Raw genomic sequence first — 25586 nt, 5'->3', positions numbered from 1 at the left:
CAGAAAAATTGTAAAGAAAAATTCTGTTTTTTGGCATGCAGAAAAGGAGCAATTCTATGACAGAAATGGTTCACTGCACTGCTTTGGAATTTAGAATATTCTATTAAGTAAGTGAACCTTAAAGAGGCATACCACTTTCAATTCAACATCCCTAATGTGAGACCTTTTTTCTCCCAAGCAGCTCTATTTTCAAAGTTTAGTTGGCTCTTTAGAGCAGCATTATCTTTTAAAATACTGGATATGTACTTAATAGAGGCAGAGTGCATCATCTGAGAGGATGTCTCCAGATATTGGTGTCTCTTTAAATCCGTGCTGCCTGACAAAACAGGCACATAACTCAACACTCGGCTCAACACCATTAGTAGCTCTAACCCTGTGTAGTACCACAATACAGGAAGCATAAAGGATGCAATACAAACCTTCCTCAACTCACTTTCAAAGGAGAGTACTTCGTGCATTTTTCATGCTACTTCTCTTCCATAAGATTCTAATGGACTAAAGTATGTCATGTATATAGAACTCATGATAAAATAGAGACAGGCAATACATGATTGAGGTAGCTGCAGAAATAGACATTCTTTTAAAATGCATAATCTGAATACACTTTAGCTTGAAATGTAAAAGTGATCTTGCTAAAATGCTTTTTAATAGCACAAGGAGATTCATACCATAAAAAGTTGAAAAGGATTATTCATCCCAAATGGATTATTTATTTTTGAAATGAATATTTATAGAGAGCCTCTGAATTAGGCAGTAATCTTTGCCTTTGTTTAAACACAATTAACAATATGCAAAGTAAGGCAGCGCTTTTTAGAAAATATGTGAGCGTAAGTACTACTATTGGCAGTCATTTCAGTATCTGCACAGTGAGTACATAAAATGAAGAACAACTAACCTGTTATGCTCTTAATTAATGAACACCTGTATACAATGAAAGCATGGCTGGTTTTATGGATGCATGAAAATCTAACCAGGCAATTAATGTTTAATTTAAAATTCATGCTATTGAAAAGGTAGCAGAAAAAACAACTTATAATAGGCAAATCACAAAAGTGGAGAAGTTGGATTTTCTGTGGATGAATCTTTTCCAACATATTTAAGCCATTTTACCTCTTTTTTTTGGTTGTTTAATTTTTATATGGAAAAAACTGAACATCTTTTGTATTGTTATTTACTTTTAATGTGATAATTTGATCATGTGGATTTTTTTGGCAATTAAACTTTTAAGTTCACGGGTACATGTGCAGGTTTGTTACATAGGTAAACTTGTGACATGGGGGTTTGTTGTACAGATTATTTCATCACCCAGGTATTAAGCCTTTGAGCATATACCCAGTAATGGGAGTATCGGGTCAAATGTTATTTCTGTTTTTAGGTCTTTGAGGAGTTGTCACACTTTCTTCCACAATGGTTGACCTAATTTATACTCCCACCAACAGTGTATAAGTGTTCTTTTTTTCTCTGCAACCTTGCCAGCATCTGTTATTTTTTGACTTTTTAGTAATAGCCATTGTGACTGGCATGAGATGGTATCTCATTTGCAGTTTTAATATTATTGCATTTTGTATTTCTATGAGGATCAGTGATGTTGAGCTTTTTCTCATATGATTGCTGGCCACGTGTATGTCTTCTTTTGAAAAGTGTCTACACATGTCCTTTGCTCACTTTTTAATGGGGCTGTTTGTTTTTTTCTTGTAAATTTGTTTAAGTTCCTTATAGATGCTGGATATTAGACCTTTATCAGATATAGAGTTGCAAAAATTTTATCATATTCTGTGGGTTATCTGTTTACTCTGTTGACAGTTTCTTTCACTGTGCAGAAACTCTTAAGTTTAATTAGAACCCATTTGTCAATTTTTGTTTTTGTTGTAATTGCTTTTGTCATCTTCATCATGAAATCTTTGCCTGTTCCTATGACCAGAACAGTATTACCTAGGTTGTTTTCTAGTGTTTTGATAGTTTTGTATCTTACATTTAAGTCTTTAATCCATCTTGAGTTAATTTTTGTATACGGTGAAAGGAAGTGGTCCAGTTTCAATCTTCTGCATATGGCTAGCCAGTTATCTCAGCACCATTTATTGAATAGGGAATCCTTTCCCCAGTGCTTGTTTTTGTCAGATTTGTCGAAAATTAGATGGTTGTAAGAGTTAGTCCATATTTCTGCACTCTCTTTTCTGTTCCGCTCATCTGTATGTCTGTTTTAGTACCAGTACCATGCTGTTTTGGTTACTGTAGCACTGTAGTATAGTTTGAAGTTGGGTAACATGTTGCCTCCAGCTTTCTTCCTTTTGCTTAGAATTGCCTTCGCTATTTTGACTCTTTTTTGGTTCATATGAATTTTAAAATAGTTTTAGTAGTTCAGTGAAGAATGTCAATGGTAGTTTAATAGAAGTACCATGAACTCTATAAATTGCTTTGGGCAGTATATTCATTTTAATGATATTGAGTCTTTCTATCTTTGAGTGCTAGCGGGTTCCTGGGTGCCTGTCTCCCTGGGGACATTCACCACAGTGGCGGAGGCAATGCAGTGGGGGTTGGGCCTGGAGCGATGGTGGTGGTGGGGGGTGCCTGATGACAACTGTGTGCCTGCTTGCACTGGAGGTGGTGTTGGCTGGGGGCAGAGCACTGACAGGCGCAGGTCTGGGTGCCTTCTCTGCTCTGCAAGCCGGAGGGGTCACTCAAGGTGGGGGAGGATCCGCTGTCATCTGCACATTCTTAAAGCAAGGGTGGGGTACTTGTTGGGACAGGGCTTGCTGGCTCTGTACCCACCAAGACTCTGTCTGCAATGGTGGTTGGTAGGGGAAGGGGGAGCAGACTGTACTACCAGGCGCTGTCAGGGCAAGGAAAGCAAACCCAAATCCCCACCCCTACCCCTAAGCAGACACGCCCAGCAAACTCATGTGGGAGTTGCCCCATGGAGGGATGTCGGGGACACTGCGGCTGCAGTGGGGGGAAAGACTGTGCAGGCTGGTGAGTGGCCATAGGAGCCGCCCCGCTTAAGCTCTCTGCCTTTCAGTCAGGGTCTGCCAGAGCAGAAGCTATTGTGAGGCCTCTCAAGGCTCCCGAGGGCGCCCTGCAAGCAGGTGTGGCCATACTGAGGCTCTGGGAGAGGCCAGCAGACTCAGGTGTTGCTTAGGTGGGACTGGCCCCATCTGATGGGCAAAACTGCCTTATAGAGTTCAGGACAGACAGAAAGTTCCCCTAGGGCTAAAGTCTCCTATGGAGCAAATCGAACCTAGGAGGATGGCCGTCCCTGACCATGCTTCACTACAGATGCTCTTGCACCAAACCCTCTGGGCTCCACATCAGCTGGCTTGCAGCTCCTACCACTTCTGTATGCAGCTCTCCCTGCCAAGTCCAGAGTCCGTGGTGGTCTAGGGGGTCTCCTTCTGCTGGGGTTCCAGAGGCCTGTGGCAAGAGTGGGTTGCTCCTTGCCAGTTCAACTCACCAATTCCCCCAGAGCTGTTGGGGGCCAGAAATAAATCCGGGTGTGCTGCAGCCCCGCGTAGGGGTCCCAACGTTCTCCCCCAATCAGCCCAACCTCTGTGTTTTCCCTCTGTCCACTCTCAGTGCCTTCCCTGTGAAGATCTGTTAGGAGCACGCTAGTCCTCTGGGTCCCTCAGTAGGAGCTGTTCCATTTGTCTTGAGTCTATTGGGCCATCTTGGGATTTTTTTTTCTTTCTTTTCCTTCCCTCCCTTCCTCCATTCTCCTTCCTTCCTTCCTTCCTTCCTTCCTTCCTTCCTTCCTTCCTTCCTTCCTTCCTTCCTTCCTTCCGAGAGGGCCATAATATGTTTTAGAGAAAAAGTCAACTGTTTTGATAGTTTATTTTAATGATTATAAGCTTTGTTTAATTTGTTAGAGGTCAAAAGTCATATTTTTGGTTCAGTTCTATAACTATAATACACAACGGACACAGTTAATTCTTAGTCTTGTATGTACATGTGTATCTGACCTATGTACTGGTGTGTGTAGGGGGACATAAAGGAAAAAATTGTTCCCTTTAAAAATATGACATGCTGAGTACCAGTACCAAACACTGTTCTAGGTTTCAATATAGGGCAGTGAACATATATGACAAACCTTCATTTTCAGTGCACTTTTATTTGAGACTCATATATTATCATTGAGCATAAAAACATTAGCGTTTGTTATTTTTTCCTCCCTGTACCTATCCCTGACCCTCCTCTTTCTGTTGTTTTCATATTGTTCTTATCAACACTATTAATGTTTGTGTTCCCCTAAGTAAATGTGTAACCAGATACTTTCTTAATATACAACATTAGAGGGACATAAAAGACCTCAATGAGACTTTGTCCAAAGTCATAAAAATCTACTCAGAAAATTTCCGTATTCCTTATTTCTTTATTTTTCTGCACGTTCCAGGTGATAGGCAAGATATCTTAAAATTCAAATAGAGCTGTTAATTCCTCCGTCATTAGAAACCTTTTATCAGATGTGCTTTTTCTAAAAGCTGAGAATAATGTAATGTTTTCAAAGTCAAGAAGCAGATTGGTATTTATTTTACATATAAACTTCAGGAAGGCAGTAGGTCAAGGAAGGACAATGTTTACTATTTGCAAAGTGTAATTTATATGGGTTTGGTGGTGAAGGGTAACATAAAAGAGTTCTAAGGAAGTACACTGTAATTCAAGTAAAGTGTCACTGGAAAAACAGAAGGTGAACCGATTTATTCTGAATCTTAAGGGTACGCTATATTGAATGAGTATATTATTAGAAGAATAAATGAACTGCTTCAATTTCATGGTAACCTGAAGATGAGTACAAGGATTGGGAGAAAATTGAAGCATTTAGATGACTGTTTTTGTCGAAACAAGGAGAAAAAGTTCTGAGAACAAATAAAATGAACTAATTATTTTAAAGAAAATAATTGTATGATGTTTAGGTAAATGAATCAGGACAAATTATGCTAAAGCAAGCAATGGAGCAATCATGGTTAATTCAACTCACTTTCAAGACGATTAGAAGCATACCAAATCCAATCTGACTCTTCCAAATTTTTACCTGCTTCATTTGTGCGGATCATTCGAGATGGGGTGCTTGGATCTCCTGTCCCAATAGGGTTGGTGGCTACCACTCGAAATTCATATTCCACCCAGGGATTTAGGTCCACAGCCATGGCTGACTCCATGTCCCCTGTTATGATTTCTGGGACTATAGAAAGGAAGGAAATTTCATGTCATTATGAGGACTAGAAAAATGCTACAAATGGCAATCAAGAATATTAATGCTACTGACAGAATCAGAAGGCTAATGCATATTTCCTCACAACACGTGGTCATGGTGTCACCTCCAGTGTCATTAGTAAAATGAAAATCAATCTTCAGGGAGTAAGCACTTACATATGTCAAAGTTTGTTGGAGTTAATTAGAACTCTTTCATTTTATCTTTACACAAACCTCGCCATTATGTACACTAATAATTATTTCATCAATCCCTCAGCCCCAGATAAGGGGCCAATTAGAACTATAATTTAAACAGTTTTCTTTCAATTTCTAGGAAATTTCTTGAGCAGTTTGGTCTCCCAGTTCTGGCAAACATGTTTAGTCACTTGGTAATTCCAAGCAGCAAATTAAGAATATATCTCTCTAATTTGAAAACACAGTTTGTGATATCTGAGTAGAAACACTGAATTTTTCTTAGAGTGATTTTTGTACTACCTTTACATTTTTGTACTACATTTAAATTTTTGTCAGGGCATAACATTGTTTGTCAATACAATTACCATTAGTGAAGTATTTTTACATGGCATACATGCTTCATTTGGGACTGCTTTTCTTGTTCACTCATCTCTGCTGTCTAGGAAATGTTTCTAAACATTTGTTACAGGAGTGAAAAGGCAGAATGTGGAGAATCTCCCTTACAGCATGCAAAGATCCTCTGGATTTATGTCATTCTTGGATTTCTTTGTAGGCATGGCAGTAGAGCCGGGGTGGGAGTTGGGGATTTTGATTTGAGGACTCAATTCTGTTTTTACCACAGCAAGGTGGAATGAAATCGCCTTAGATTTTCCATGAAAATCTCTTCGGAAAGGTACCAAAAGAATGCTACCAAATAAGTAGCTCTGTGAAAGGTGAATGCTCAGAGCATAGGCAGTGTGAGCTGCCCAACAAATCTCACAGCACTGCAGGGCTGATGTGTTTTTTTAAAGCAGTGACATGAAGACATGGAAAAAAACAAACAAACAAAAAAAGCAACTCTGTTCCCTCTTGCTGCACTGGCAACTGAGCAGTAGGCTTGGAGTCTAAGAGGTGGGTGAGGGAAAGGCCACTGTCAGACCACAGCTTGGTGAAATGCCGAGCTATGCTTGACAAACATACAAAAGAGAAGAAGGCATTCCCAGATAATGCTCAGCCTTCTCTAGCCCAGAACCTACACGGTATCACCAATACTTGCATTGGGAGCACGAGGACTTAACATCACTGTTTAATTTACTTATATAAGTCATCTCAAGTAACTCCAGACATCTGGACCATGCTCATCCCTTTTATTCTAACCTCCTGAGAATTCTGCCAATTTCCTCTTCTGCCCAGCTCATATCTCTCCCTCATTCTTGAAGTTCTTCCACTGTGACAGTTGGAATTTATGATCTGTCATTAGCAAAATCCCCTATATACTTAATCTCCTCTCTGGGCATTCCTACAACTTTTTACTCCAATAGAAACTAAAGAAATTTTACCCTTATTAAGGGGTGGACCTCTTAAGATATCACGGAGAAAAAGAACCAGCCCTTTTTTCCTCTCTCTCCCACATCTCTAATGGATGTTTCCCATCAGCATACAAGCATGCGGGTGTTTTTCTCTGAAAAACAAAACTAAGGTCTCTTAACATTTCCTCTCCTTCCAGCCTTCACTCAGTTTCTCTGACTCTTTTGAGAGCTGTTTGTGCTATTACTTACTGTCTGCAATTATTTTTCTTCCATTCTCTTTTGAACCCATGCTATTCAGACTCTTACCTCCAGTTTTCCATCATACTGGCTTCTGTCAAGATTACCAATGAATGGTCTCTCTTACTGAAACCTTAAGGCCAGATCTCTGTTACTCATCTCACTTGAACTATCATCATCCTTTGACACAGTTGATCATCCTTTGAAACACTTTTCAAAACTTAACTTCTGTTTCTCTCCCACCTGACTAGGCCTTATCAGTCTCCATTGCTGATTTCGTTTTGTCTTCCTGATGCAAATGGCTCTACTGTTTTCCATTTTCTTATTCCATGGTGATTTATCCAGCCTCATGGTTTTAGATACTCTCTATGCTGATAACTAATATTTTTAATGAACCTCTTCCCTAGATTTCAGACTCATATGTTCAGTGGCATATTATTAATAGACATTACTATTTGAATAGATTTCTGCAGTATTCTTATCCGGGGAATGACAATTGCTTTCTTACAGATGTTGTATCCCAAATCTTCGGGCCGTCCTGGACTCCTTTCTTTCTCCCCTGTCTCACTCCAATCCATTAGAAAATTATGGCATCTATGACTTCAAACTATGTTGATATCTCCACTTATCTTGGCAGAAAAATTTCTTGGAAGAGTTGTCTATATTAATTTTTCTCCTATTGTCTCTGGAACTCATTCTTGTTAGACTTTGATGCTGATGCCTACCATTACATAAAAACTGCTATTGTCAAGGTTACCAATGTCCTCCTTATAGCTAAAACTAATGATCAATTCTCAGTCTTCATTTTACTTGACATCTCAGTAGCATTTGACACAGCTCATTAGGCCCTTTTCTTTGATAGGCTTTATTACTTTGTTTTCCATGGCATGACATTATTTTGGTTTTCCTTTTACCTCAATGATTGCTTTCATTCTGCCGCCTTTGGCTGGTTCTCTTCTCCACAACTTCTTACTGTTACAATGCTCCAGGGTGTTATTTTCATACTTTTTATTCCTTATTTTATACTTACTTTCTTGGAGTTGACATACAGTCTCATATTTTAAATTATTTATATGCCAATAACTTTACACTAAACCTCTCACTTAAACACCATACTTATATACCCAAATGCCTACCTGAAATCCCATTTGGATGTGTAACAGATACATCAACTTACTGTGTCTCAAATGGAACTCTTTATCTCATTCCTACCCAATCTGTTCCAATTATGAAGGTTTCTCAGGCTTCTCCATGTCACTTAACGGTAACTCTATTCTTAAGTTGGTTAGGTCAAAAATCTTACAGTCATCCTTGAATTCTTTTTCTCTCATACTGTTTACATCCAGTTTTTCAGCAAATGCTGTTGGTTTTACCACCCAAATAGTTTCAAATTCTGACCATTTTTATGACCTCTGTCATAAAAGCATCAGTGACCTGCGTCACCAAGCTTCTGTCACATTGAAGCACCATCATCTGTCAATCATAATAACAGCTTCCTAAATAGTTTAGTCACTCTTCACTTACCCCTCCCATAAGTCTATTTTGTCACATAGCTTGAATGACTGTATTAAAACATAAGACTTAGAAGAGCAATCCTCCGATGTCTTATTTCTCTGAGGGTGAAAACCCAAGTACTGTATGATCTGGTCTTGCCAATATCTCTCAAAACTCATCTACCTTTCTCCCTAAACGTCATTCTGCTCCTGCCTCACTGATCGTCTAATGCTCTTGCATATCATGTTCCTAATACTTTTGCTCTAATTGATCCTTATACCTGGGCTGCCTCCCGCTAGATATTGGGATAGCTAAGTTCATACCTCTTATAAAATTCATGCAAATATACCTTCTCGGTAAGGAATACCCTGACCACTCTATTTCAAATTACAACCTTCCTGCTATGGACTAATGTGTCCTCCTGAAATTCATCTATTAAAGTCCTAACCCCTAATGTGGTTGCATTTGGTGATAGAGCTTCTAAGGAAGTAATTAAAGTTAAATGATGTCATAAGAGTGGGGCTGTGATCTTAGTGTCCTTATAGGATGAGACACCTGAGTTGCTCGCTCTCTCTTTCTGTGTGTGTGTGTGTGTGTGTGTGATCCATGTGAAAACAAAGAAGTCCACTTGATGTTGGAACTCCCAACCTCTAGAACTGTAATAAAGTAAATTTCTGTTGTTTAATCCACTCAGTCTGTGGAATTTTGTTATAGCAGCCTGAGTTGACTGATACACTGACCCTACCATAGTACTTCTGATTCCTCTTACTCCATTTAATTTATTTTCCCCCATAGTACTCATCAACTTCTAAGATACTACATAATTTACTTTCTTATTATGTTCTCTGTTTATTGTTCGTCTTCACCTATAAGAATACAATCTTCACAAGGGCAAGGATTTATTTATTTGGTGTTGTTCATTGATATACTGCACGTGCCTAGAACACTTCCTAAAAGGCGCTCGGTAAAGTTTTATTAAATGAATGAGAGTTCAAATTGCCTAGTGTGATCAGAATTGGCAATATTAATTAATTCTGCTTGAATCTTGATGTAATTATTATAAGCTTTATGTAAAATACATATAAAAATAGTCTTCCTTCCAAAGTTATGCATATTTATATCCTCTTGGTCATAACTAGAGATTTTAAAGACTCCCTTTCCAAGTCCATATCCTTTCCACCACCCTTCATTCCTCTCTTTAAAGTGAAAAAAAAAAAAAAAGACTTGGAAATTCTAAATTCCCTGTTGCTTGTAAGAGATATAAAATAATTATAAGTATTAATTGAAGGTATTAGTATTTTTGGTGAAATAAAATGCAATATGAAAGAAAGTAAAAACTTTCTCTTTTATACAATTAGGGTTTTGATTTGAAATGCAATATTATGGAGATTAAGGATAATGGAGGATTTATACCAAAGTAAGTATTTTAAAAGTCTTGCAGCATCTTTTTATAAAGTTATTATTTCCAGAACTTTAGGGACAACTTGGTTTCTAAGAAAACATTGTGCATCAGAGAGAACATGACAGCAACGAAAGACAGTGGAATACCTTATATTGACTCAGGGAAAGCATCTTTTTGAACTGCCTTTCCAAGCAAAAGAATCACATCTAAGACTGTTTATTTTGAGACAAGATCTCCTTCTGTTGTCCAGGCTGGTCTCAATCTCCTGGCCCTAAGTGATCCTCCCATCTCAGGATGTCCCAAAGTGCTGAGATCACAAGTATGAGCCACCCAAATCCAGCCACCAATTTAATTAATAAAATACCAAATAAATCTGTTCAGTTGAAAAATGTAACCAATCTGTGCAAAACATATCCACAGATAGAAGACATATCCACTGATAGAATATTTAAGAAGCATATCTGAGTTAAGTAAACAAAGACCAATGAATTCTATGATTATAGGCAATTTTATATTCCTAAGTAGACATAATCAAAAACTATGTCAGCTAATGCTTCTCAGTAATATAAAAAAGAAAGTCAGGTTTCTAAGTCAAAAGCCATTCGCTTGAGTGGAAAAGAGGTCTGCAAGTGAGATGATCTATTTGTTATGGCTGTTTGCATACTTTTTTCAAAATAAACACGTTATTCCCATTTACATTTTAGTCTCATTTGCAGGAGGCGGTATTCATACGTTAAATCCAAGATGTGCTCAGCTAGAGGGTTCATGTGGAACCTCTCACTTCATTTGCCAAAAATGAGACATTTTTTTTGTGCTCATTTTGGTATATTTTAAATGCTTTTCAAGTAGTAGATTATCAATTGCATTAACTGTGTCAGCGAGTTTAAACTCCAGATTCATTTTTTTTTCTAATGGATATTGTTAAATTAGAGTTTATTTTGACTGAAATTAATTTAGAATGAGGGAGCAACTATGAAACCAAAAGGCCCATGACCCAGTGGAGCTGGTGTGGCTCCAGACAGACTTATTTCCCCATCACAGGCATGAAAGAAATTGTGAGAATGAGCATGGTACTAAAACCAGGAAGCATCTAAAAGAGCTATTTTGGAGCATGCAAACCTTGTGGACAGCTCCTCATCAGGCTTTCCCTGAGGACAGCATGCCTCTGCCAATAGCTGCAATTAATGGTGCGTTTTGGAGAAATGAGTTAGAAGAGGACACATCTAGTGAGAGCCCTGGCACCATGAAGGGTAAATACAGTTGATCACTTGCAGAAATCGTTTTCTGAAGGAAAACTTTTGTATAAGTACAGCACAATTCTAGGGTTTCTAGAAGTGTTGTTCTTGCTGAATTGAATTAAAAAAGAACTCTGAAAAATATCACCATCAAAAAGTGGGCAAAGGATATGAGCAAACACTTCTCAAAAAAAGACATTTATGTGGCCAAAAAACATATAAAAAAACCCCCACAACATCACTTATCATTAGAGAAATGCAAATCAGAACTACAATGAGATACCATCTCATGCCAGTCAGAATGGCGATTACTAAAAAGTCAAGATGTTGGTGAGGCTGTGGAGAAATAGGAACACTTTTATACTGTTGGTGGGAATGTAAATTAGCTCAACCCTTGGGGAAGACAGTGTGGTGATTTCTCAAGGATCTAGAACCAGAAATACCATTTGACCCAGCAATCCCATTACTGGGTACATACCCAAAGGATTACAAATCGTTCTACTATAAAGATACATGTACACATATGTTTATTGCAGCACTATTTACATTAGCAGAGAAATGGAAGCAACCCAAATGCCCATAAATAATAGACTGGATAAAGGAAATGTGGCACATACACACCATGGAGTATTATGTAGTCATGAAAAAAGAATGAGTTCACATCCTTTGCCAGGACATGGATGAAACTGGAAGCCATCATCCTCGACAAACTAACACAGGAACAGAAAACCAAACACCACATGTTCTCCCTGATAAGTGGGAACTGAAAAATGAGGACACATGGACACAGGGAGAGAAACAACACATACTGGGGCCTGTCAGGGGATGAGGGGAGGAGAGAGCATCAGGACAAACACCTAATGCATGTGGGCCTTAAAACCTAGATGACAGGTTGATAGGCGCAGCAGACCACGATGGCACACATATACCTGTGTAACAAACCTGCACGTTCTGCACATGTATTGCAGAACTTAAAGTAAAATAAAAATTTAAAAATATTTCTAGCATTCAAATAATACTAGAAAGATAAAGATGCAACTTTACAGTAGGGACTTCTAAAACAAACACAAAAATAATTCAAATGCCTAAATCCTCCACATACATGATTATGTATGTTTTTATATACATATATATATACACACATATGTATAAACAAAAAGTAAAAACAGGTGAACTGAGAAAGAAAACCAGAGGTGAGAATCAGAACATAAGTGTAACTAGCGAAGCATGGATGTAGCAGGTAGAAGATAGGTACTGGATTGCTATGGGCATAGGATGAGTAGTAAAACACACATGTATTGCAATGTATCCACAAGGAAAACTTCTCCAAAAGTAAGTTGCATGGATAGTGTGGCAAGAGCAGACAGGGAGCATGGCTGTAGGCAAGAGGATGAATTAGATGAGTGCACAACACCAGATCTGAAGGTGAGGTCATTTCCTGGCTGCAGAGCCAAAGATTTAAGCTGTCATACTAAGAATAAGATTGAAGCACAGGGTTGAAGGTTATAAGAATTTTTGAGTAAATCTGCTCATGTGGTTTAAATGTGTCCTTCCTGAATTAACTACCATACCTAGAAATTCTCCAATTTTGAGGTCTTTAAAGGCATCACGGGGTTATAATGGATCCAGGAATGAGGCTGATATGAGCAATTATCTATAATACAAAATAAATATGTATATATGCATAATAAATATGTTTATAGACACTATAATGATCAAACTGAGGTCTAACTTAATGCAGGAGCCTAAATATCAAATAAATTCTGAATTAAATTCTGCATATAGATAAACAAACTTTCTCCTTCTGATATTACAGTGTTTCATACAAAAACTCAAATTTCATTCACCTACACAATAAAATGAACCACTTTACCCTCATAATATTCTGGTTGAGTTTTAAGATTACTGCGTGCAAATATTTTACTGATTTCTATATTTAATTTGGAAACAGGTCAATAGAGGTCATTAGACTTTAAAACAAAAATACAGTTGTTACTCAGTATGGACAATTGCTTCTAAAGATTCTCTTCTGTAGACTTACTGTACACTTTCCAAATACCAATATGTTAAATAAGTGTCTAGTAACTATCCAGTAAGTGTGATTTTACATATCCCTGCTGGACAGCCACATTTGGAGAGATATGGGAAGTTGTAAAATGAAAAGAAAATGATTAGAGATGAAAAAATTTTTAAAATAGTGCAACTATAATGCAAACATCTTGGAAGTAGGCATTAAAATGCTGTGCAGTGTAATTTTATATCAGATTTTCTTTTTTTTATTATACTTTGTTCTGGGATACATGTGCAGAACGTGCAGGTTTGTTACATAGGTATACACATGCCATGGTGGTTTGCTGCACCCATCAACCCGTCATCTACATTAGGTATTTCTCCTAATGCTATTCCTCCCCTAGGACCCCACTCCCTGGCAGGCCCCAGTGTGTAATGCTCCCCTCCCTGTGTGCATGTGTTCTCCTTGTTCAACTTCCACTTATGAGTGAGAACATGTGGTGTTTGGTTTCTGTTCCTGTGTTAGTTTGCTGAGAATGATGGTTTCCAGCTTCATCCATGTCCCTGCAAAGGACATGAACTCATCCTTTTTTATGGCTGCATAGTATTCCATGGCATATATGTGCCACATTTTCTTCATCCAGGCTACCATTGATGGGCATTTGGGTTGGTTCCAAGTCTTTGCTATTGTGAATAGTGCTGCAGTAAACATACGTGTTCATGTGTCTTTATAGTACAGTGATTTATAATCCTCTGGATATATACCCAGTAATAGGATTGCTGGGTTAAATGATATTTCCAGTTCTATATCCTTGAGGAATCACCACACTGTCCTCCACAAAGGTTGAACTAATTCACACTCCCATCAACAGTGTAAAAGTATTCCTATTTCTGCACATCCTCTCCAGCATCTGTTGTTTCCTGACTTTTTAATGATCGCCATTCTAACTGGCATGAGATGGTTTTGTGGTTTTGATTTACATTTCCCTAATGACCAGTGATGATGAGCTTTTTTTCATAAGTTTGTTGGCTGCATAAATGTCTTCTTTTGGAGAAGTGTCTGTTCATATCCTTTGCCCACTTTTTGATGGGGTTGTTTTTTTCTTGTAAATTTGTTTAAGTTCTTTGTAGATTCTGGATATTAGCCCTTTGTCAGATGGATAGATTGCAAACATTTTCTCCCATTCTGTAGGTTGGCTGTTCACTATGATGATAGTTTCTTTCACTGTGCAGAAGATCTTTAGTTTAATTAGATCCCATTTGTCAATTTTGGCTTTTGTTGCCATTGCTTTTGGTGTTTTAGTCATGAAGTTTTTGCCCATGCCTATGTCCTGAATGGTATTGCCTAGGTTTTCTTCCAGGGTTTTTATGGTTTTAGGTCTTACGTTTACGTCTTTAATCCATCTTGAGTTAATTTTTTTATAAGGTGTAAGGAAGGGGTCCAGTTGCTGTTTTCTGCATATAGCTAGTCAGTTTTCCCAATAACATTTATTAAATAGGGAATCCTTTCCCCATTTCTTGTTTTTGTCAGGTTTGTCAAAGATCAGATGGTTTTACAGGTGTAGTGTTACTTCTGAGGTCTCTGTTCTGCTCCATTGGTCGGTATCTCTGTTTTGGTACCAGTACAATGTTGTTTTGGTTACTGTAGCCTTATAGTAGAGTTTGAGTTCAGGTAGCGTGATGCCTCCAGGTTTGTTCTTTTTGCTTAGGATTGTCTTGGCTATGCGGGCTCTTTTTTGGTTCCACGTGAAAATTAAAATAGTTTTTTATAATTCTGTGAAGAAAGTCAATGATAGCTTGATGAGGAGAGCATTGAATCTATTAATTACTTTGGGCAGTATGGCAGTTTTCATGATATTGATTCTTCCTATCCAAGAGCATGGAATGTTTTTCCATTTGTTTGTGTCCTCTCTTATTTCCTGTAGTTCTCTTTGAAGAGGTCCTTCACATCCCTTGTAAGTTCTATTCATAGGTATTTTATTCTGTTTGTGGCAATTGTGAATGGGAGTTCACTCATGATTTGGCTCTCTGTTTGTCTATTATTGGTATATATGAATGCTTGTAATTTTTGCCCATTGATTTTTGTATCCTGAAACTTTGCTGAAGTTGCTTATCAGCTTAAGGAGGTTTTGGGCTGAGACAATGGGGTTTTCTAAATATACCATCATCTCATGTGTAAACAGAGACAATTTTACTTCCTCTCTTCCTATTTGAATACCCTTTATTTCTTTCTCTTGCCTGATTGCCCTGGCCAAAACTTCCGATACTATTTTTAATAGAAATGGGGATGGGGGGCATCCTTGTCTTGTGCCAGTTTTCAAAGGGGATGCTTCCAGTTTTTGCCCATTTAGTATGATATTAGCTGTGTGTTTATCCTAAATAACTCTTACTATTTTGAGATATGTTCCATCAGTACCTATTTCATTGAGAGTTTTTAGCATGAAGCGTTGTTGAATTTTATTAAAGTCCTTTTCTGCATCTATTGAGATAATCATGTGGTTTTTGTCATTGATTCTGTTTATGTGATGGATTATGTTTATTGATCTGCATATGTTGAACCAGCCTTGAATCCCAGGGATGAAGCTGACTTGATCATTTTGGATAAGCTTTTTGATGTGCTGCTGGATTTGATTTGCCAGTATTTTATTGAGGATTCTCCCAGTGATATTCATCAGGGATATTGGCCTGAAATTTTCTTTTTTTGTTGTGCCTCTGCCAGGTTTTGGTATCAGGATGATGTTGGCCTCTTAAAATGAGTTAGGGAGGAGTCCCTCTTTCTCTAATGTTTGGAATAGTTTCAGAAGGAATGGTACCAGCTCCTCTTTGTACCTCTGGTAGAAATAGGCTGTGAATCTGTCTGGTCCTGGGCTTCTTTTGGTTGGTAGGCTATTAATTACTTCCTCAGTTTCAGAACTTGTTATTGGTTTATTCAGGGATTCAAATTCTTCTTGGTTTATTCTTGGGAGGGTATAGATGTCCTGGAGTTTATCCATTTCTTCTAGATTTTCTAGTGTATTTGCATAGAGGTGTTTACAGTATTCTCTGGTGGTAGTTTGTATTTCTGTGGGATCAGTAGTGATATCCCCTTTATCATTTTTTATTGTGTCTATTTGATTCTTCTCTCTTTTCTTCTTTATTAGTCTGGCTAGTGGTTTATCTATTTTGTTAATCTTTTCAAAACACCAGCTCCTGGATTCATTGATTTTTTGAAGGGTTTTGTTTCTCTATCTCCTTCATTTCTATTGTGGTCTTAGTTATTTCTTGTCTTCTGCTAGCTTTTGAATTTCTTTGCTATGACTTCTCTAGTTCTTTTAATTGTGATTTTAGGGTGTCGAATTTAGATCTTTCCCGCTTTCTCCGGTGGGCATTTAGTGCTATAAATTTCCTTCTAAACACTGCTTTAAATGTGTCCCAGAGATTCTAGTATGTTGTCTCTTTGTTCTCATTGATTTCAAAGAACTTATTTATTTCTGCCTTAATTTCATTATTTACCCAGCAGTCATTCAGGAGCAGGTTTTTCAGTTTCCATGTAGTTGTGTGGTTTCGAGTGAGTTTCTCAATCCTGAGTTCTAGTTTGACTGCACTGTGGTGTGAGAGACTGTTTGTTATTACTTCCATTATTTTGCATTTGTTGAGGAGTGTTTTACTTCCAATTATGTGGTCAATTTTAGAATAAATGTGATGTGATGCTGAGAAAAATGTACATTTGTTGATTTGGGGTGGAGAGTTCTGTAGATGTTTATTAGGTCTGCTTGGTCCAGAGCTGAGTTCAAGTCCTGAATATCCTTGTTAATTTTCTGTCTTGTTTGTCTGTCCAATACTGATAGTGGGGTGTTAAAGTCTCCCACTATTATTGTGTGGGAGTCTAAGTCTCTTTGTAGATCTCTAAGGACTTGCTTTATGAATCTGGGTGCTCCTGTATTGGGTGCATATATATTTAGGATAGTTAGCTCTTCTTTTTGCATTGATACCTTTACCATTATGTAATACCCTTCTTTGTCTTTTTTGATCTTTGTTGGTTTAAAGTCTGTTTTATCAGAGACTAGGATTGCAACCCCTGCTTTTTTTTGCTTTTCATTTGCTTGGTAAATCTTTCTCCATCCCTTTATTTTGAGCCTATGTGTGACTTTGCACGTGAGATGGGTCTCCTGAATACAGCACACTGATGGGTCTTGACTCTTTATCCAATTTGCCAGTCTGTGTCTTTTAACTGGGGCATTTAGCCCATTTATATTTAAGGTTAATATTGTTATGTGTAAATTTGATCCTGTTATTATGATGCTAGCTGGTTATTTTGCCGGTTAGTTGATGCAGCTTCTTCATAGTGTTGATGGTCTTTACAATTTGGTATGTTTTTGCAGAGGCTGTATGGGTTTTTTCCTTTCCATATTGAGTGCTTCCTTCAGGATCTCTTGTAAGGCAGGCCTGGTGGTGACAACATCTCTCAGTATTTGCTTATCTGTAAAGGATTTTACTTCTCCTTTGCTTATAAAGCTTAGTTTGGCTGGATATGAAATTCTGGGTTGAAAATTCTTGTCTTTAAGAATGATGAATGTTGAATGTTGGCCCCCACTCTCTTCTGGCTTGTAGAGTTTCTGCTGAGAGATCCACTGTTAGTCTGATGGGCTTCCCTTTGTGAGTAACCTGACATTTCTCTCTGGCTGCCCATAACATTTTTTCCTTCATTTCAACCTTGGTGAATCTGATGATTATGTGTCTTGGGGTTTCTCTTCTCGAGGAGTATCTTTGTGGTGTTCTCTCCATTTCCTGAATTTGAATGTTGGCCTGTCTTGCTAGGTTGGGGAAGTTCTCCTGGATAATATCCCTAAGAGTGTTTTACAACTTGGTTCCCATCTCCCTGTCACTTTCAGGTACACCAGTCAAACGTATATTTGGTCTTTTCACATAGTCCCATATTTGTTGGAGGCTTTGTTTGTTCCTTTTCATTCTTTTTTCTCTAATCTTGTCTTCACACTTTATTTCATTAAGTTGATCTTCAATTTCTGATATCCTTTCTTCAGCTTGATTGATTTGGCTATTGATACTTCTGTATGCTTCACAAAGTCCTCGTGCTGTGTTTTTCAGTTCCATCAGGTCATTTATGTTCTTCTCTAAACTGGTTATTTTAGTTAGTAATCCATCTAACCTTTTTTCAGGGTTCTTAGCTTCCTTGCATTGGGTTAGAACATGCTCCTTTAGCTTGGAGGAGTTTGTTATTACCCACCTTCTGAAGCCTGCTTCTGTCAATTCATCATATTCATTCTCCGTCCAGTTTTGTTCCCTTGCTGGCGAGGAGTTGTGATCCTTTGGAGGAGAAGAAGTGTTCTGGTTTTTGGAATTTTCAGCCTTTTTGTGCTGTTTTTTCCTCATCTTCGTGGATTTATCTATCTTTGGTCTTTGATGTTGGTGACCTTTGGATGGGGTTTCTGTGTGGACATCCTTTTTGTTAATGTTGATGCTATTCCTTTCTGTTTGTTAGTTTTCCTTCTAACAGTCAGGTCCCTCTGCTGCAGGTCTGCTGGAGTTTGCTGGAGGTCCACTTCAGACCCAGTTTGCCTGGGTATCACCAGCAGAGGGTGCAGGACAACAAAGATTGCTGCCTGTTTCTTCCTCGAAGCTTAGTCCCATAGGTGCACCCACCAGATGCCAGCCAGAGCTCTCCTTTATGAGGTGTCGGTCACAACTCCCTGCTGGGAGTTGTGTCCCAGTCAGGAGGCACAGGGGTCAGGGACCCACTTGAGGAGGCAGTCTGTCCCTTAGCAGGGCTTGAGCGCCGCGCTGGGAGATCTGCTGCTCTCTTCAGAGCTGGCAGGCAGGAACGTTTAAGTCTGATGAAGCCGTGCCCACAGCTGCCCCTTCCCCCTGGTGCTCTGTCCCAGGGAGATGGGAGTTTTATCTGTAAGCCCCTGACTGGGGCTGTTGCCTTTCTTTCAGAGATGCCCTGCCCAGAGAGGAGGAATCTAGAGAGGCAGTCTGGCTACAGCAGCTTTGCTGAGCTGCGGTGGGCTCTGCTCATTGCAGACTTCCAGGTGGCTTTGTTTACACTGTAAGGGTAAACCACCAACTCAATCCTCAGTAATGGTGGACACCCCTCCCCTGACCAAGCTCAAGCATCCCAGGTCGACTTCAGATTGTTGAGTATTTCGTGGATCTTATAGCTTGCTGGGCTCCATGGGGGTGGGATCTGCTGAGCTAGACCACTTGGCTCTCTGGCCTCAGCCCCCTTTGTAGGGGAGTGAATGTTCTGTCTCACTGGCGTTCCAGGCACAGCTGGGGTATGAAAAAACACTCCTGCAGCTAGCTGGATGTCTGCCCAAATGGCTTCCCAGTTTTCTGCTTGAAACCCAGGGCCCTGGTGCCATAGGCACCTGAGGGAATCTCCTGGTCTGTGGGTTGTGAAGACTCTGAGAAAAGTGTAGTATCTGGGCTGGTGTGCACTGTTCCTCATGACACAGTCTCTCACAGCTTCCCTTGGCTAGGGGAGGGAATTCTCCGACCCCTTATGCTTCCTGGGTGAGGCAATGCCCCACGCTGCTTCAGCTTGCCCTCCATGGGCTGCACCCACTGTCTAACCAGTCCCAATGAGATGAGCTTAGTACCTCAATTGGAAAGGCAGAAATCACCCACCTTCTGCGTTGATCTCACTGGGAACTGCACACCAGAGCTCTTCCTATTCAGCCATCTTGCCAGCTGAATAGATTTTCTTTTTATAAATAAAAGAGATGTATGACTAGAAAGGAGTAGCAAAAGGAACTGAGCTAATGAAACTGATCTATATCCTGATTGTCTCGATGGTTACTTGAGTCTACATAATAAAATTTCATAGAATCTCATATAAGTACACGCTAAAACAATTGCATATCAAAACTAGTGAGATCCTAATAAGGTCTGAATTTTAGTTAACATCAATTCACCAACATCATCTCCTGATTTGGTAATTGTACTATGGTTATGTAAGATTTTATCATGGCAGGAAGCTGGGGAGTGGGTCCACAGGAACTCTGTACTATTTTTGCAACTTATATGTGAGTTTAAGGTTATTTCAACAAACAAATAAGCCAACATGATATAGTTCCTCTTTGGGAACTGAAAAGAGGAAAGCAAGGTACCTTGCTCTTCTCAGGTTCATAAAAAGAAGCAAAGAGTTGTCAATATTGTAATAAATAACAAAGAGATTTCAGAATCCAAAAAAATCATAGTAAGACCTTAGCCAAATATAGCTTATGAGATAGAAGGCCACTCTGGTTATATCTGATGTTGCTTTAGTGCCTCTTACCTGTCTTTACTGTTTGCCAGCCCAGGGAAAATGGGCTGCGAGCTTGAAGGTTGTAGGAGGAGATTGGGCTGTGGTTGTCAGCTGCTGGACTCCAGGACAGTGTGGCCGAACTTTCGGTTATTTCCTCAACAATTACTATCCCAGGTGGGCCGGGGGGTCCTATAGGTCAAAGGCAATGGATAAAGTTAAGCACAAATTATTATCAGGAGCCATGAGAAATTATATTTCCCATATGTAGCATATCCAACTATGTAATCATCTTAATGAAATATGAATTTAGTAATTAAAATTGACAACAAAAAGTCATGGATGCAAGTTGGAGTCTAGGATTTCTGGGGGAAACTTAATTGTAGATTTGATTTCTTTCTGCTACTTTGTGCCCAGAGGCAGTTACCAATTAGCATTATATTTTATAGAAAAAGAAAAAATAATGAGAAACAAACACAAAGATGTGAATGCCAGTATCAAATGCAGCTGCTGAAATCAATCAGTTTACAGAGGCAGCAACAGAAAATGATAGGCAATGCTACAGAGACAAAAAAAAATCTCATCCTTACTAAAATACTACAAGTGGATAGAGCTAATGTTCATGTTCAGAGAACATACAATGTACAAGCCCCATGATGTGTACTATCAAGTACACATAGCTTAGACTCTAACAGGGGAGGTGCAAAAGGTTCTGAAATAATGATAGTATAGACAAGGTAAGGACATATGCCAGACATGAGGCATACATAAAGTTCTGTAGGGAGTTCAAAGGAGACTGTGATCTATGATTAGCTTCCTTTTTTTCTTGGTAGGAGTGGGGAGGTAGTGAATAAAGGAGGATTAATTCCCTTTTGATTATGAAAGAATGGTATAGAATAGTATTGACTAATCTGTGTGCATATGGACTTCATCTTTAAGAACCAATTATAATCAGATTTGAGGAGAAATGTGCCATTGTGTTTTTATTTCTAGTGGTGATTTTGAATAGTATTTTAAAAATGCACAGGTATTTATATTTTAGTGGCTACAAAGCAATGCCAGTTCTTCCATTCCATAGTATGGGCAATTAAAGTCACAATAATGCTTTATTTTGAATTTCAAAAACTGAAGTATTTTAAGTATTTTCTGAGTTGGTCTTTATGTAGCAAGTGCTCTCTGGATTTGTTGATTAAGAGACATGAGCTAAACGCTAAGAAATGGTTGCATGCTGAACAGATGGAGGAGTTGGTGAAGACCTTTGAATAGAGAGTGTCAACAATACAGGTTCAGTAAGGTGGAGAAAAAGTTTAAAAGCCTCATTGGGGCAAATGACATTTTTAGAAAATAAAGAATGAACTGTTTTGTTGTTGTTGTTACCTGAGAAGAACCACCAGCAGATGCAAGAGACTAAAGATATAGAAGATAGAGACTATTCTATCAGGAAGGTGACCGAAAGTTGGAATCGTGGGCAAAGGACTAGAGGGAAACCTTGAGAAGAAATGACAATTTTTTCCTCTAAGATAAATGAAGGAAGCAAAATAATTACAGTTTTCGAGATGGTAAGGGGAAACGTTGAGAGAACTCATTTTGGAAGGTACTCATTTTTTAAACTTAAGAATATAATACTGTCTACAAGAGTTAGGGTGATTGCGGGAAATTAGATTGGGGGCTGGAGGATAACAGGAAAGTTTTGGAATAGCACATGATAAAAGTGGAAGGATGCAATGAAGAGAAAATACAAAGATTCTAGAATAGTACTAGAGTTCAAATTTGGTTAGACGGTATCATTTTGAAGTGAAACTGACCAATTCAGTAAAGATAGGAAAGTCAGGACCAAGACCAGGAAAGCAGTCAGTAGGGACCATTCAGGCTTGGGAGTTTGTAATTCTGATATTGTTTATCATCAAATATGACAATGCTGTGGGTAACTATGGAGTCAAGTCAGAGGAAGCCAGAATGGGGCTGACAGACTAGAATAAAAAAAAGGAGTCAAGGAGACTGGATTGTTATGGGAGGAAAATATAAGAGTAGGAATTGTGTTGCAAGAGAAAATTGACAGATTTGTGATTTTAGAGGTAGGGTGGTTTTGAGTAAGAAGCTGGTTTTTGTTTATCTAAAGCAAAGTTGAGAATATTATTACAGGGTTTATAAGGTCTAGGATTTATGAAAAAATATGTCTATTGCATCGCCCAATATCAGTGTTGAAGCCACTAAAATAGCGACTAAGGATAAGGTAAAGAAAATAAATGAGATCCAGGTGTTGAAGAAGATGTCTAACAAGTTTTTAGACTGTGGTGACAGGAATGTAGAGGAGCATCTACAATACATTATAATGATATAATAGTGAGAAGAATATTAACTATAATAATACTAATAGCTGTGATAATCTCACTGTATTGTACTGTATTAAGGTGCTTACTAATTGTTTGCAAACATTAAATTGTTCATTTACTTCTTCGTCACTGGGAGGTGGGCATTGTTATCCCCATTTCATAGAGGAGGTAATAGAATCTCAAAGAGATTACTTAGTTAATAAATAATAATAAATGGTCAATAACCTTATTATATGTTAAGTTTTATGGTAGGCACTGGGTATCAGAGAGTTCATTCTAATGAGAAGTTATTTGCTCAAATCACTCTGCTAGGGAACAGCACAGCTGAGGTTTAAATTTGGATGTGATTGTAAATCCTAATTTGTGGAAGGAAGAAAGGAGTACAGAGACCTTTACTGTTTTCACTGTTAATTTAGAAAGTATCTTCAACTGAAGAAAGAAAGAGAAAAAGTATGTGTTAGGGAACACATACAGCCACACTTTATGTGGTAGAGATAGAGATGGCATTTGAAGAAAGCATTAATCACTTTGAGTCTGTCTGTGTATAAGGTGGCCACTATCACTTCCTTTACTCCCTGAATATGCAAGCCATTCTGCTATTGAACGGTGAAGTCAATTTTTTCACCTCCTTAAATCTGAGCTGGCCCGTGACTGTTTGATCCAGCAGACAATGGTATAAATGACTGTGTGTGAATTTTGAGTTGAGGTTAAGCTTTGCATCTTTACCACAGGTTTCCTGGAATGCTTTTTATAGGAAAAGACAGTTGTCAGTCCAATTACATGGAAATTGCCATTCTGTGAAGAAGTCCAAATTAGCTATTTAGAGAGGTCTGTGGAGAGAGAGATTCAACTTGCGTCCAGCTATTCTAGCCATCCAAGTCCAGGCACCAGACATGTCAGTGAAGAGGCCTTCAGATCAGACCTCATTAGGGAAAGAACAGTCTCTTCAATAAATGGTTCTGGAAAAATTGGATGTTCACATGCAGATGAATGAAACTAGACTTCTCACCCCTCACCTTATACAAAAATAAATTCAAAATGTATCAAAGAGCTAACTATAAGACCAGAAACAATAAAACTACTAGAAAAAAATATAGAGGAAGTGCTTCAGGACCTTGGTTTTGGAAAAGATTTTATGAATAAGATCTCAAAAGCAACAAAAGCAAGGAGTACAGAGACCTTTAATGTTTTCACTGTTAATTTAGAAAGTATCTTCAACAAAAGCAAAAATAAACAAATAGGATTATACCAAACCAAAAAGCTCCTCACAGCAAAAGAAATAATCAACAGAATGAAAGGACAACTCGCAGAATGGAGGAAATATTTGCAGACTATTCACGTGAAAGGGGATTAATGTCCAGCATATATGAGGAACTCAAACATTTCAACAGCAAATAGACAAACAACGCTATTAAAAAAAGTCACATCTGAAAAGACATTTATCAAAAGAAGACACACAAATGACCAACAAATATATGAAAGAAATGGTCAACATCACTGATAATCAGGGAAATGCAAATCAAAACCACCGTGAGGTATCATCTGACCCCAGCTAGGACGGCTATCATCAGCAGGACAAAAATAACGATTGCTGGTGAGAATGTGGAGAAAAAGGAAGTCTTACACACTGTTGGTGGGAACGTAAACTAGTATAGCCATTATGGAGAACAGTACAGAGGATCCCCAAAAAACTACAAAGAGAACTGCCATGTGATCCAGCAATCCCACTATTATGCATTTATCCAAAGAAAAGGAAGTCAGTATATCAGAGACATCTTTACCCTTATGTCTATTGCAGCATTATTCACAATAGCCAAGATATGGAATCAACCTAGGAGTCCAACAACAGATGAATGGATAAAGAAAGTGTGATATATATACACCATGGAATACTATTCAGCCATAAAAAGAATGTAATTCTCTCATTTGTGGCAACATGGATGGAAATGGAGGACATTATGTTAAGTGAAATAAGCCAGGAAGAGAAAATTAAACACCACATGTTCTCACTTATATGTGAAAGCTAAAAAAAGGATCTCATAGAAGTAGAAAGGACAGAGGACACTAGAAGCTGGGAAGGGAAAGGGGGAGAATAGCATAGGGAGAGATTTTTTAAAGGATACAAAAGTACAGCTAGACAGAAGGAATAAGTTCTAGGGCTATAGACCACTGTAGGATGACTATCGTTAACAATATCCATAGTTTTAAATAGCAAGAATGAGGATATTGAATGTTTCTAACACAAAGAAAAGATAAATGTTTAAGATGATGAATATGCTAATTACCTTGATCTGATCACTGTACAGTATATGTACCAAAGCATCACTAGGTACATCCTGGGATACACACAATTATTATTTGTGAATTAAAAAAATAAACAAAAGAAGCTTTCAGATGACTCCAGCTTTAGCCAGCATCTACATGAGAAAATCGAGCAAGAATTGCCTGGCCTGTCAGCTGCTAAAATCATGACAGAAAATAACAGATTGATGTTTTAAGCTAATAAGTTTTGGGGCAGCAATGGCTAACTGGAACTTGCCTAAAGAGTGTTTTCATCAGTATGAAACTCTGTCAGGAGGACCCTCAAATATTATGAAAAAGACTTGAAATTTAGCTAATGTGTCCATATAGGAATAATTGCCAGCAAACTCATTTATTAAGCTCTTCTATGTTGTTACATTTATTCTGTTTCATTCCCTCCATTCTATTTATTCATCTCTTCAAAGAGCATTTAACAACCGCCTATGTGCAAGGCTCAGTGGGAGACACTGTGGAAGACAGCTCTTTGTTAATTTAAATAAAATAATTTGCCTCTCTGAGTATTAAAGTTCTATGAAAATATTTAAATTAGCCCTCTTAAAGAAGGGCATATTGCTTTCATAATAGGTAATAATTAATCTAAATAATTTTTTTAAACTTTCAGCTGGAACAAAAAATATAATTTACAACATAATAAATCCTCTT

At 38.2% G+C, this 25586-nt stretch overlaps 1 protein-coding gene across 1 annotated transcript in view; it reads right to left on the bottom strand.

Annotated features, from left to right (window-relative positions):
• Positions 1-25586, bottom strand: part of CNTN5 (contactin 5) — a 1328674-nt gene that overhangs the window by 76606 nt on the left and 1226482 nt on the right. The window contains exons 17-18 of the mRNA XM_034933581.3: positions 20323-20481; positions 5024-5173 (exon numbers count right to left, since the gene is read on the bottom strand). Of these exons, the coding sequence (XP_034789472.3) occupies positions 5024-5173; positions 20323-20481 (309 nt within the window). The remainder of the gene's footprint in view (positions 1-5023; positions 5174-20322; positions 20482-25586) is intronic.

The sequence above is a fragment of the Pan paniscus genome, chromosome 9 (genome assembly GCF_029289425.2).
Source record: "Pan paniscus chromosome 9, NHGRI_mPanPan1-v2.0_pri, whole genome shotgun sequence".
Taxonomy (NCBI): domain Eukaryota; kingdom Metazoa; phylum Chordata; class Mammalia; order Primates; family Hominidae; genus Pan; species Pan paniscus.
The sequence above is the reverse complement of the archived record's forward strand: the minus strand, read 5'-3'. Positions and strand labels throughout refer to the sequence as shown.